The sequence below is a fragment of the Rosa rugosa genome, chromosome 6 (genome assembly GCF_958449725.1).
Source record: "Rosa rugosa chromosome 6, drRosRugo1.1, whole genome shotgun sequence".
Taxonomy (NCBI): domain Eukaryota; kingdom Viridiplantae; phylum Streptophyta; class Magnoliopsida; order Rosales; family Rosaceae; genus Rosa; species Rosa rugosa.
The window spans coordinates 41074569-41087445 of record NC_084825.1 but is presented as its reverse complement, the minus strand read 5'-3'; the positions used below and the strand labels follow the sequence as shown (position 1 = coordinate 41087445).

General features: G+C 40.6%; 1 protein-coding gene across 1 annotated transcript; it reads right to left on the bottom strand.

The window, feature by feature from the left end:
* Positions 1-1026: 1026 nt before the first annotated feature.
* LOC133718769 (TMV resistance protein N-like) lies at positions 1027-7085 on the bottom strand. Its single transcript, XM_062145650.1, has 4 exons — positions 6127-7085; positions 3456-5619; positions 2977-3270; positions 1027-2847 (listed from the first exon to the last, which is right to left on the bottom strand). The coding sequence occupies exons 1-2, from the start codon at positions 6597-6599 to the stop codon at positions 3876-3878; spliced, it is 2217 nt and encodes a 738-aa protein (XP_062001634.1). The 5' UTR covers positions 6600-7085; the 3' UTR covers positions 1027-2847; positions 2977-3270; positions 3456-3875.
* Positions 7086-12877: the final 5792 nt, after the last annotated feature.

The following is a 12877-nucleotide window of genomic DNA, read 5'->3' as shown; positions in this document are numbered from 1 at the left end:
ATGATCTAGAATACTTATTGTTAGGTGATTTGCTGTATCAAGTAGATGATCTAGAATACTTATTGTTAGGTGATTTGCTGTATAAAATGTTGTAATCATTCATCAATTTGAATCAAGAAAATACTTCTTCACATTCTAAGAATTCTTTAACCACCACATTTGCTACCTCTGTAAGGACCGCTTCCAGCAACGACAGGTTGCAACACGTTTGCACCGATGGGGGCACAAATTTTTATCAAGATTGTTATGAAAGATATCATTCTGAATGTCCATTTTGCGGCACCCTATTTTAAGGTCCAATTAGTTTTCTCCAATGTCTCATATAAGCCTATGCAGTTATTTACTTCTAATATGAACAACCTTCTATTCCCACTTTTATGCTAGAAAAAAACTTGATGGCTTTTATAGATAATCATCATATTTTTATTGTGTTAAAATATACATACAAAGCTTGTTCAAGATGGATAAGTGTGCAGTAGCAAGTTTCATTACTAGTGAATGAGAAAGCTTTTATACAAGGAAAAAGGGTGCCAACTCGAGTACTTAGCTGAGTTAGCTCGAGTAGTCAAGTTTCACAAGAACCTTGATCAATAACTACCAAAGGTATTGATCAATGCATAATTCACATTTCATGGTTAGAGTAATTCATAATCTTGTTTTTAATATCAAAGCATAAAAAATATTTTAGCTTATAACAGTCATAGATCGAGCTTGGTACCTTACTCGTGAGTCGTGACTCAACAAAGTAAATCTAATAGTATTCATTAGATCTCGATCGACTCAAAGTAGTGGTAAGGTTCTTGCAGGGCTGCACGGCTGAGAACCCCTATCTCCACCACAGGTTCGCTGGACAATGCGAGTGCAGAAACCACACTTGTTGGTTATTCCATTTTGGTTGATGCTGGTGTTGCAGCTTGTTTTGTATGATTCTGGTTTCTTCTATACATATGTTTACCAAAATAAAATAAAAAATAAAAAAACTTCATCACCTTGATACCTCAAAAAGTCACGAGGAAAAAGAGAAGTTTAATTCTTGATTCATCCAATAGAAAATGGGCCAAACTCAAACATGTTTGGTATGAGCGCAGAGACTTATGTACTTAACGTGGTAAACCAGTGCAGAAGCAACATAAACTGGATCTAACGTACTGGCCGGCCGACCAATCAACGGAATTTTCTATCTGGAAGGTTCACAGGAACTTCCTTGCTTCCAAAGAAACGAACTCCGCAACTTGTGATGGACTGGTATTTTGTTAACATCTTTCTCCAATCACCTGTACATACTCAATTTTCTACTACAAACTCGAATCTGGCTTCAGTGTAATGTCTTTGAAGGCCGGACCTCGCTTGCATCGCTGGAAGTTGAGAGCATGGAACATATCTAGCTCAAGAACATGTGATCTAACTCAATCAACCTATCATTCCTGACATCCTCATTATCGAGCAAATGAAAGCTGAAACTGTCCTCTCCATGACTTCCCTTGAACGTACATAAACATTTAGCAGAGGGATCAATTGTGTAATTACTAACGGCGGAAATAGCAAATCTCAAAAACATGTCACGAGAGAGACTCCGTCTTAGCTTTGCAGTCACTGAACATCCCCACTACTGATGATTGAACCAATCTGGAATTTCACATCCAGGGAGAGACATTTTAAAAGAAAGACCTCCTAGACAATGATCATGTGCATCAAAAACAACAATTAACATACATGTTTTACGGTAACTTTTGTGTTCTATGTAATTATGTATTCCTGTGTGCGAGTGCTAAGCTAGAGGAATTTATTACGATTACCCGATCAAAAGGAGTAGTTTCCACTGTATAATTATATATCTCTAAACAAATTTGTTTGCAGCTGGACACAATTAGAAAATGTGAAGCAACGATTCATCCAGTAATGAGGCTCCGGGGTTGCAACTGTTTCTAAAGCTGTGCAATCATGAGCATCTATATTGCTTACTCTCGAGGAAACCTGTGGTATTGATTTCAGCCTCTTGCAAGCTTCCACTCGGAGCGTTGTTAAATAAACGATTTTATTCATTGTTGCAGGCAAGCTCTCAAAATTGTTTCTGCACAACTTCAGTATTCACAATGAAGACAAATGAGCTATACCAACCGATAATTCCATCACATTGCAGATCTTCCAGAGCAGAGTAAGTGCTATATGCTGGATTGATCCAGCAAATAATATCAAGTTGCTTGAATTCTAGCGATGGCCATGATGAAAAGGGTGCATCCCTACACAACCATGACAACACAACTGTTTAAGCCTGCCCAAACGTAACATAGACGACGGGAGTTGTTTTACACCACTTCCCTGTAGTTGAAGGTCCATTAACAATTTCAAATTTCCCACCTTCTCTGGCAAGTTACGAAGTTGTGAGCACCCGGCCAGTAAGAGCCTTTCAAGGTATGTCAAATCACAGACATTATCCGGAAGACACACAAGGCTTTTGCAATCTCTCATATCTAATAACACCAGCTTCTTCAGCCGTTCAATTGATGAGGGCAGTTCTCTGATTGCAGTCTTGTCTAGGTGAAGCTCCGATAGCTCCTCCATAATCCCTGAAATCTCTGGAAACACCTCAATTTTTGAGCAGCCAGAGAGATTAAGGATTTTGAGAGATTTCATATCTATGCTGGTCGGAAAAATCTTAAGTTCCTTGCAATCTTTCAGCAACAAGAGACTAAGGTTTTTATGAGTTGAAATGGATGGCTGAACCTCAGATAAACTAGTACAACCTTCAAGAGATAGGGTCTGAAGATTAATCGCCTCAGTCAAGTCAGGGAGTTTTTTGAGGCACTGGGAGTGACTTAAATTGATGAATTCCAACTTTTCAAGAGGCTGCACATTGTTTGAAGAACAAGGAAAACATGTAGTAAATAGTTTATGATGTGCGTGTCAAAAAATTTGGTTGTCAATCAAAAGAAGCTAGGATGAGTGTATATGATGATCGTAGTCATCGTATCGTACCTCGGTTCCCTCCCATAGTTCTTCAATGCGACTATCACGCATATCAAGGTCAACAAGATTCTTGGGATGAAAATTGGATGGCAAAGACTTCATGGGGTACCCCATCCAGATGAGACAACTCAATTCATGAGAAAGAAACTGTAAGTTCCCATTCACGTGTTGTTTACAGTTCCCCTCACCGTAATGCACTCTCAGCAGTCTTAGTCTCTTCATTCTAGCAACAGCGTCAGCGTTTATGGACACGTCTTTTGAGTAAGACAAGTCCAACACTATGCCTTCAACTGCTTCTGTAGTCTGAAGACCAACAATGGAGATTAATTAACTTGGTATCTGTCCATAACCTTATTTCAGATTATAAGGTAAATACAGTTTCCTATCAACTTGATTTTAGTCAAAATGTGGAAGCTTTATCTTTGACATTAGGTACAGGTGGTATATATGGAAATTAAAATAGCTGAACATGATGATCTATATCTCACCGCATTTTGAGTTAACGCCAGCTTAGCATCTTCATAACACCACAATCTACTACGTCTCCCTGGCTCCTTAATTGATTCTTGGCGGACAATTTCCCGACCCATCTCCCGTAGTAAATCATGTGTCTCGAGCATATTCTGAGGTGAGACAGTTACAAGAGCTCTATCAACAAGAACTCTTAATCCACTGTGGAAGTAAAAGCCACAACCATCCAAAAGTTTTGCTACATAGTCTTTTTCCTTTCCTCTGAAGAAGCACGCAATGTCTAGAAATATGTCTTTCTCTAAATCGTCTAGTCCATCAAAGCTTATTCTAAGCACATCCTGAATAGCCCGGTGTGGGACCTTCTTTATTTTCTCCAGCACATGTTCCCACTCGCGTGCACTTTTATTATCGAGAAAAGATCCCAAGACTTTAAGTGCTTAAGGCAGACCTTGAGCATATTCAATTAATTTCCTTGAGAGATGATTGTACTCACTAGTGGATTGGCTTGTTCTGAAGGCATACTGGCTAAAGAGTTGAAGGGCTTTATCATCAGGTAATAACTTGGGAGAATAAGTGGTATCAACTCCACTTAGAGATTGTGCATCTCTAGTAGTTATAATGATTCGACTTCCATCACCAAATGAAGGCTTCATGCTTCCTAGCAAAGTTTCTATTTGGGCAAAATTGTCCACATCATCAAGAACAAGCAGAACCTTTTTTTGACTGAGCCTTTCCATTATCATATTGTAACCTCTGCAATCTCTGCTCAATGTGCCTAAACTCCGCACATTTTCGTTCAAGACTCCAGATAGAAGTTCTCCTTGCATCAGTACATCACCTTTCTTCATAAAACCTTCTCTGACGTTTTGAAGAAAGCAATGGTGTTCAAATTTACAAGATATTTTGTCATATACAGCTCTAGCAATGGTTGTTTTGCCTGAGCCGCCCATTCCCCATATTCCTACAATACGAACACCATTCGCCCAATCATCCACCCCATCTCTCACGTTTTGAAGAAAGCAATGGTGTTCAAATTTACAAGAATCAGCCCTACCAATGGTTGTTTTGCCTAAGCCGCCCACTCCCCATATTCCTATAATACCAACACCACCCGCCCAATCATCCACCCCATCATTATAATCCGCCCAATCATCAACCCCATAATCCCAATCATCCATCCCATCATCAACCCCATAATCCCAATTATCCACCCCATCATTATAATCCGCCCAATCATCCACCCCAGAATCCCAATCATCTATCCCATTATTATAATCCGCCCAATCATCTACCCCATCATTATAATCCGCCCAATCATCAACCCCATAATCCCAATCATCCATCCCATTATTATAATCCGCCCAATCATCAACCCCATAATCCCAATCATCCACCCCATTATTATAATCCGCACAATCATCCACCCCATCATTATAATCCGCCCAATTATCCACCCCATTATTATAATCCGCCCAATAATCTACCTCATTATTATAATCCGCCCAATCATCCACCCTATTATTATAATCCGCACGATCATCCCAATCATCCACATTATTATAATCCGCCCAATCATCCACCCTATTATTATAATCCGCACGATCATCCCAATCATCCACATTATTATAATCCGCACAATCATCCACCTCATTATTATAATCCGTCCAATCATCCCAATCATCCACCTTATCATTATAATCCATCTCCACCCAATCATCCACCTCATTATTGTAATCCGCCCAATCATCCACCCCATCATTATAATCCGCCTCCACCCAATCATCCACTCCATTATTGTAATCCGCCCAATCATCCACCTTATCATTATAATCCGCCTCCACCCAATCATCCACCCCATTATTGTAATCCGCCCAATCATCCACCCCATCATTATAATCCGCCTCCACCCAATCATCCACCCCATTATTGTAATCCGCCCAATCATCCACTCCATTATTGTAATCCGCCTCCACCCAATCATCCACCCCATTATTGTAATCCGCCCAATCATCCACTCCATCATTATAATCCGCCCCATCATCCACCCTAGGATATAGTAAAGACTCCATTTTTTCTATGTGGGAAGCCATTCCAACCAGGCCAGTCACTTTACTTGATGAGATGTTGATCCATCTTTTAAAAATGTCTTGCACAACTTCGTCAATAAACTCGGCATCATCCCTACAAAATTGAAAATCCAATTAAGTAAAGCCATATAATGTCAAATCATAAGATTCTATATACACAACAACCACAATGAACTAAATCAATTTTATACTCGCAGGATCCATGAATGCAAATATGCAGGAGGATGTTAATGACAACTCTTGTCCCAAAGTACGATTAAATCAAGTTAATTACCTCATAATATTAAAGGGCCAAAGTGTGGTCTTCTCTGCTAAAAATGAAACTAAAAGATGAAATGTCAATGCGGCAGAAGCCAGACTTGAGTGACTATATAGTTCTTTTGTTATATTGAAGAGTATCAAACCCTTGATCAAAACTAGTGGTAACCCAATTTCCAACCTTCCATTACCATTTGGCCGGGCGAACTCAAAGTCTCAAAGGCTTGACTATATAATTCATAATCTAGGCTGCACTTGATCATCTTTAAATTTCTAAACAACTATATGTTGGATTCCATTCTATAGATTAGGATAGTAAAACTAGAATACAATTAAGAATTACCTATAATGACGCGAGTCCCAACCAGACAAATTGGTGGCTTCGGTTAGAGCGGACCTCCACCTGTGTACCTCTTCACTGTGGATGTCAGGATCGCGATCGTGTCTGGCAAAAGCTTCAGCAAAAAAACTCTGGAGTTTACGAACATCAGAGGGAGCCACTTGGTAAAAAATAGGCACAACAATTTGTTTATTCGTTTTCATGCATTCCAGAATTGTGACTAGTTCTTTCAAGCACCATGTGGAAGAAGCATAGTTTTGAGAGAAAACTATAATAGAAAACCTTGATTCGTTGATAGCTTTCAGTAGCTCTGAGAGATGGTTGCCTTTTCTAAGCTCTTCAGAATCTATGAAGGTGTTGATTGCTTTCTGTGTCAAAGCTTTGTAAAGATGGCCGACAAAGATCTTCCGAGTATCCTCCCCCCTAAAACTCAAGAAGACATCGTATTTCCAACCACGGCCAAAGGAAGAAGCCATTTACAAAGCACAAGACTTGAAGCTGGTGCTGATATAGTAACAAATAAAAATGCAACTGGAGATGATGGGTTGATTGCTGTTTATGGATTTCTTCAGACTAGCAAGTATTAAACAGTTTGTATACCGTATACCTCCCAATTCATACCTGTGTGAAGAAAATAAGAAAACATTCTTTCAAAAGCAAAAGATCAAAGAGCGTCCATCATTTTCGGCTTTTCTAAAGATCAGAGAGCGTTCAAAAGCAAAAGAAAACGTACTATCTCATTTTGATTGTATTCTGGAACGCCCTTTGCTCTTTTGCTTTTGAACGAACGCGTTCTTATTTTCTCACAGAGGTATGAATTGGGAAGGTACGAAACAATATATAGCTTCCGGTACAGACTCCGCCCAAGTGCAGTAATAGTGTGGTTTAAAAATGAAGATGGCGCATGAGCTCTGTTATGTGAGCTGTTTCTTAGACATCATCGGTATTGTACTGATAGTGATTAGTTATTGTATCCATTATAATTAATTACAATTAGAGCTGTGTTTAAGGAAAAGAGAAATCGAGAGAGATTGAAGAGAGAATCATCATCATATTATTGAGAATAGGAGCCCTATATATAGGGATTACAAAGTATATATTCTAATGTTACAAGGAATACTAATCCGAGTAGGATTAGGAATTCTAGAACATTCTCTCCTATTCCTACTCCTAGTTTGATAAGGCACACTATGTCGATATTCCTTCAACACTCCCCCTTGTGCCGCTTCAAACTTGGTGGTGACGCTTCATCCGTTGCCTCGTTAAAAACCTTGCCAGGTAACAAAAACCCTGTGGGATAAAAATAACCCTGGTCGAAGGACAAAAAGAGCACAACACGTCCTTCACTCTTCGAGATCGAACATGTAGACATCATAACTCCCCCTGATGTCGATATCTCCCCCTGATTGCTACAATCGTGGGAGTTCGGATAACTTTCTCAATCCGATGCTCTTCACATGTTTCTCGAAGGTGGATTTAGGTAACGACTTAGTGAATAAGTCCGCTACATTATCCTCTGATCGGATTTGATTCACTTCAATCTTTAGAAGTGATTGTTGTTGCTGATTATAAAAGAACTTAGGCAATATATGCTTGGTGTTGTCGCCCTTGATGAAACCTAACTTCATTTGTTCAATACAAGTTGCATTATCCTCATAAATGCATGTAGGTTTATCTGTGGTAGACTTCAAACCACAACTTCCTTGAATATGTCTTATTATAGACCTTAGCCATATGCATTCACGCACGGCTTCATGTAGAGCAATAATCTCTGCATGATTTGAGGAAGTAGCAACAAGGGTCTACTTTGTAGACCTCCAAGATATCGCAGTGCTTCCCATGGTAAAGACATAACCCGTTTGGGAGCGACCTTTGTGAGGGTCAGAGAGGTACCCTGCATCAGCAAATCCCATCAAAACATCATTGTCGTTTTGATGGAGGGGAATGGGGTGAGGCCGGCCACCCTTGGTGTTGGTGGCGGCGTTGGCGGCAATATGGCCGACCACTTTGTCATGGTGGACGGTGGCTCCATGCCTAATGGGGTCCGATCCCATTCTTCCGTCATTCCTCTTCTCTATGTAGGGATAAAATAGGCCCATATCAATCGTACCTCCTGGGTATCGAAAGATTGTCTTTACACCAATCCAATGGCGGCGTATTGGCGCAGAGCTATGTCGAGCTAACAAGTTCACTGCAAAAGAGATGTCTGGTCTTGTGCATTGAGCTAAGAACAATAATGCGCCTATTGCACTTAAATAGGGCACTTCGGCCTCTAATGGTTCTTCGTCCTCATCCTTTGGACGAAACGGATCTTTTCCGGGCTCAAGACTACGACCAATCATGGGAGTACTCACAGGCTTTGCTTTATCTTCATGAAAGAGCCTTAGAATTTTCTGAGTATATGCAGACTGATGGATCAAAATTCCATCACTACGGTGCTCGAGTTCTAAACCGAGACAAAACCGTGTTTTCCCAAGATCTTTCATCTCAAATTCGGATTTCAAGTATTTAGCAGTTTCCTTCAACTCATCTAGAGTTCCAATTAGGTTCATGTCATCGACATAAACTGCTACGATTGCAAATCCGGAACTTGTTCTTTTAATGAACACGCATGGGCATATCTCATTATTAATATATCCCTTCCCAATCAAGTAGTCACTTAGACGGTTATACCACATCCGTCCGGATTGTTTTAATCCATATAGTGAACGTTTTAATCTTATTGAAAACGCGCTCCGTGGTTTAGAGCCACTTGATTTGGGTAATTGAAGTTCATCTGGAACCTTCATATATATCTCTGAATCTAGATCCCCATAGAGATATGCTGTAACCACATCCATAAGCTGCATGTCAAGTTTTTCGGAAACTACCAAACTGACAAGGTAGCGGAACGTTATAACGTCCATTACGGGAGAATATGTCTCCTCGTAGTCGATTCCAGGGCGTTGTTAGAAACCTTGCGCCACGAGGCGGGCTTTATATCTAACCACCTCATTTTTCTCATTACGCTTTCTAACAAAGACCCATTTATGGCCAACAGGTTTTACATCTGGGGGTGTCTGCGTTATAGGCCCAAATACCTGTCACTTTGTTAGTGAATCCAATTCAACCTGGATCGCATCTTTCCATTTAGGCCAATCCGCTCTTCGTTGACATTCTTCAACAGAGCGAGGTTCGATATCATCATATTCTATAATTCATTTTGCAATATGATATGCAAATGCATCATCAATCGCCATAGAATTTCTATCCATCATCTCATGTACACTAGTGTAATTTATGGAGATCTCTCTATTCTCTGGAGTTGGTTCTGACATTGGAGCGTCCCCCAATGATGTCTCTCGGACATAACCATAATCCGGAATATTCTCATGAGATGGATTATTCACATCGATGATTAATGGATTATTTTGTGCCAAACTCGCTTTCTTTCTTGGGCGAGAATCCATCGAACCTATAGGCCTCCCGCGCTTCCTGGCAGGAGCCATGGGCCTAGCCACAACGTCACCATCACTGTGAGAGGGGACGTTGGCGCCATGCTCAATTGCCCTTGAGATGGCGTCATGTCCTCTGATTTTATGGACATCAATCCTTGCTGGCACGTTTGCAGCAGGTATGTGTGATCTCGTCACTTTTGCGATATCAGAAAATGCATCAGGCATCGATTCTGCTACGTTCTGAAGATCGAGAATTCTCCGCACTTCAATTTCGGACTGTGCGGTTCGGGGATCAAGATGAGACAGAGTGGGGACAGACCACGACAATTCCTGTCGTTCCTGTTGAACATTGATGTTCTTATCTCCCCCTAACGACGGGAAGACTGTCTCATCGAAGTGACAATCCGCAAATCTTGCGGTAAAGAGATCGCCTGTCAAGGGTTCTATGTAGCGGACAATAGTTGGAGAGTCATATCCAACATAAACGCCTAATCGTCGTTGAGGACCCATTTTGGTGCGCTGTGGCGGCGCAATTGGCACATAAACTGCACACCCAAATATGCGTAAGTGTGAGACATTAGGCTCATACCCATTCACCATCTGGGACGCAAAAAAAAAGGGTTGAGTGGCAGTAGGCCTCAAACGAATAAGCACAGCTGCATGCAATATTGCATAGCCCCAAGCAGAAATAGGGAGATTGGTGCGCATTACCAATGCCCTAGCGACCATTTATAGTCGTTTAATGGCGGCTTCTGCGAGACCATTTTGGGTGTGAACATGAGGAATTGGATGTTCAACTTCAATCCCAATGGACATGCAATAATCATCAAAAGTCTTTGATGTAAACTCCCCAGCATTGTCTAACCTTATAGACTTAATAGGATGATCAGGGTGGTGAGCCCTTAACTTAATAATCTGTGCTAGGAGTTTAGCAAATGCAGCGTTCCTAGTGGACAATAGCATGACATGTGACCAGCGTGTCGATGCATCAACCAACACCATAAAATATCGAAATGGTCCGCATGGTGGTTGAATAGGTCCACAAATATCACCTTGAATTCTTTGCAAGAATGGTATATTTTCTTTAGTGTCCTTTGCATAGGATGGTCTCGATCCGAATTTTGCTAAAGAGCAGGCTTTGCAGAACGAATGATGGGCTTTATAGACAACCAATGAGGATTTTGGTTTAGCCATGAAGTCACAATTGACTTTAGAAGTAGAAGGAGGAGTCAAACAATGATCCATGGCGTCAATGCCATGTTGTTGCCGTAGGGGGTAGACGGCGCCGGCCCTAAGTGGCCGGTCTTGCACAGTCTTGGCGCCGTGAGGCGCATGTGCATCTCCTCGAACCAATTTTTGGTTTTTACTTCTCTTCGTTCTGAAGAATGGATGTCCGTGTGAAGTCTTTAATATACGGATCATCATATCACGACCTGGGTGTCCCAGACGGTCATGCCAAAGCCTATATGTGTCAGAATCCCATAAATCATATAACATGATTGGATTCAATTACTCGAATAGTGGTTGCATACAACCCACTAGATCGACACATAAGTTTCTCTAATACTCGTTTATGTCCGTAGTCATTAGAGGTGATGCAAAGGAACTCTTGTCCATTCTCACAATGTGTTTCCACATGAAAACCATTGGCTCTTATATCTTTGAAGTAATAAAGTTCGAAAAATATGTCCATGACATGAGATAAAATAAATCGATACTTTATTAATAATAGCCAATGATTACATCAAAGTTTCGTGACCATAATCTAATCCAAAGTAAAATCAAACATTAGACAAATTGTAGTCACTCAATTCGTTCGGTAATTCCAATTAAATATGACCAGGGAAGTAGAGAGAGATGTCGGTGGAGCAAAGCTCTCTTAAGTACCACTAATCTCAATTACTTTCCTAGACATCATACTTAATTGAGTACGCCTAGAGGAAAAGAGATAATCCAATAAGTCATTTTATTAATTAAGGCATAATTGCCATTACATAATTTTTGGAAATTAAAAGACTATTCTAAATAAAAATCTGTGGCATTCTATCTTCATCGCCAGATTTAAAGTCTTTTATAGCTCGATATATTACCATTGATCAGGTGCTCCATAAAATACCATGAAGAGGATGCTCTCTTGATTGAGGTGTATTGACACAATACATATGGTCCCTAGAACCAATGGCGTTGGAATAGTGCAATCATGGCCAAAAATGGTGCCATGGTGTCCAACCCTATACCCTTAACGTCATGACTCCTATGGTCATGTTAGGGTTTTCTCAATCAATTTGTTATTTTTTGTTTTTCCACAAGCATGCATAAATAATATGATGCAGAGAGCCTCCGAACAATATTTCATAACTCTTTCAAAGTTATAGTGAAGCAGATATTATTCCATCGTGCTTCTATGTTTGGAAAGTTGTGAATGTTACTAAAACGTTCACTAGGCGCAACCCAAAGGTTGTTAGCGTTATCCTCATTCATGTACTCAAACTGGAGGGCCATCTTCATGTGGCGCTTCATCAGGGTAAATGCCCTGGAATTTTCTATCTCAGTTTGTGAGTCTTGAGAGGGTTCCTTTAGAACAGGGCTCTTGGATTGTAGGCAAATAAATATCCCGTGCCCGTAGAATCCAATGGAGTAAAATCGAGCTCGTTCAAGTCTTACATCCTGAAAGGAAAGCAAGAACGTATTAGTTTCGGAGTCAATGCTTCCACGAAAACTAATATAAGATTTCTGAGTCTTAATGCTACCAAGAAATCGATTTCCAAGAATATTTGGATTAGACCGAAACAATGATGTTTAAATGGTCAAAATATATGCTCACGAACGCTCTTAGTCCGTAGCTTACGAACGCTCTTAGTTCGTTAAATCGATGCTTACAGACGCTCTTAGTCCGAAGTCTTACGAACGCTCTTAGTTCGTTAATTGCGTGAATCCCCACGATTCCGCTTTCTCAAGAATCGAACCCATGTTATAAGAAAGGTGGGATGTAGAAGAAGGGAGGTTGCAAGTCCCCGAAGAAAAAGAAGGAGGAAATTAAATTTCAAAAGCGGCAACTTTAACTTAAAACTTACTTGATGAAATTCGGAACAGATTCTCTTCTGAACAGCTTGCACTTCGATTGGTGTACCAGTCTCAAAACAACTCCGATAAGGCTGAAATTCGGAGATCAGATGGAAGAGACAGAGACGAACAACTTTGATGAAGAAAGGATTTTGATCTGAGGTTCCGAACTAGACGTTTCGGGGCTTGCAATCAGACGGACGTGCACAGGAAAGGAGAAGGATGCAGTTGGTGTGCGTTGGTGATGCAGGGGC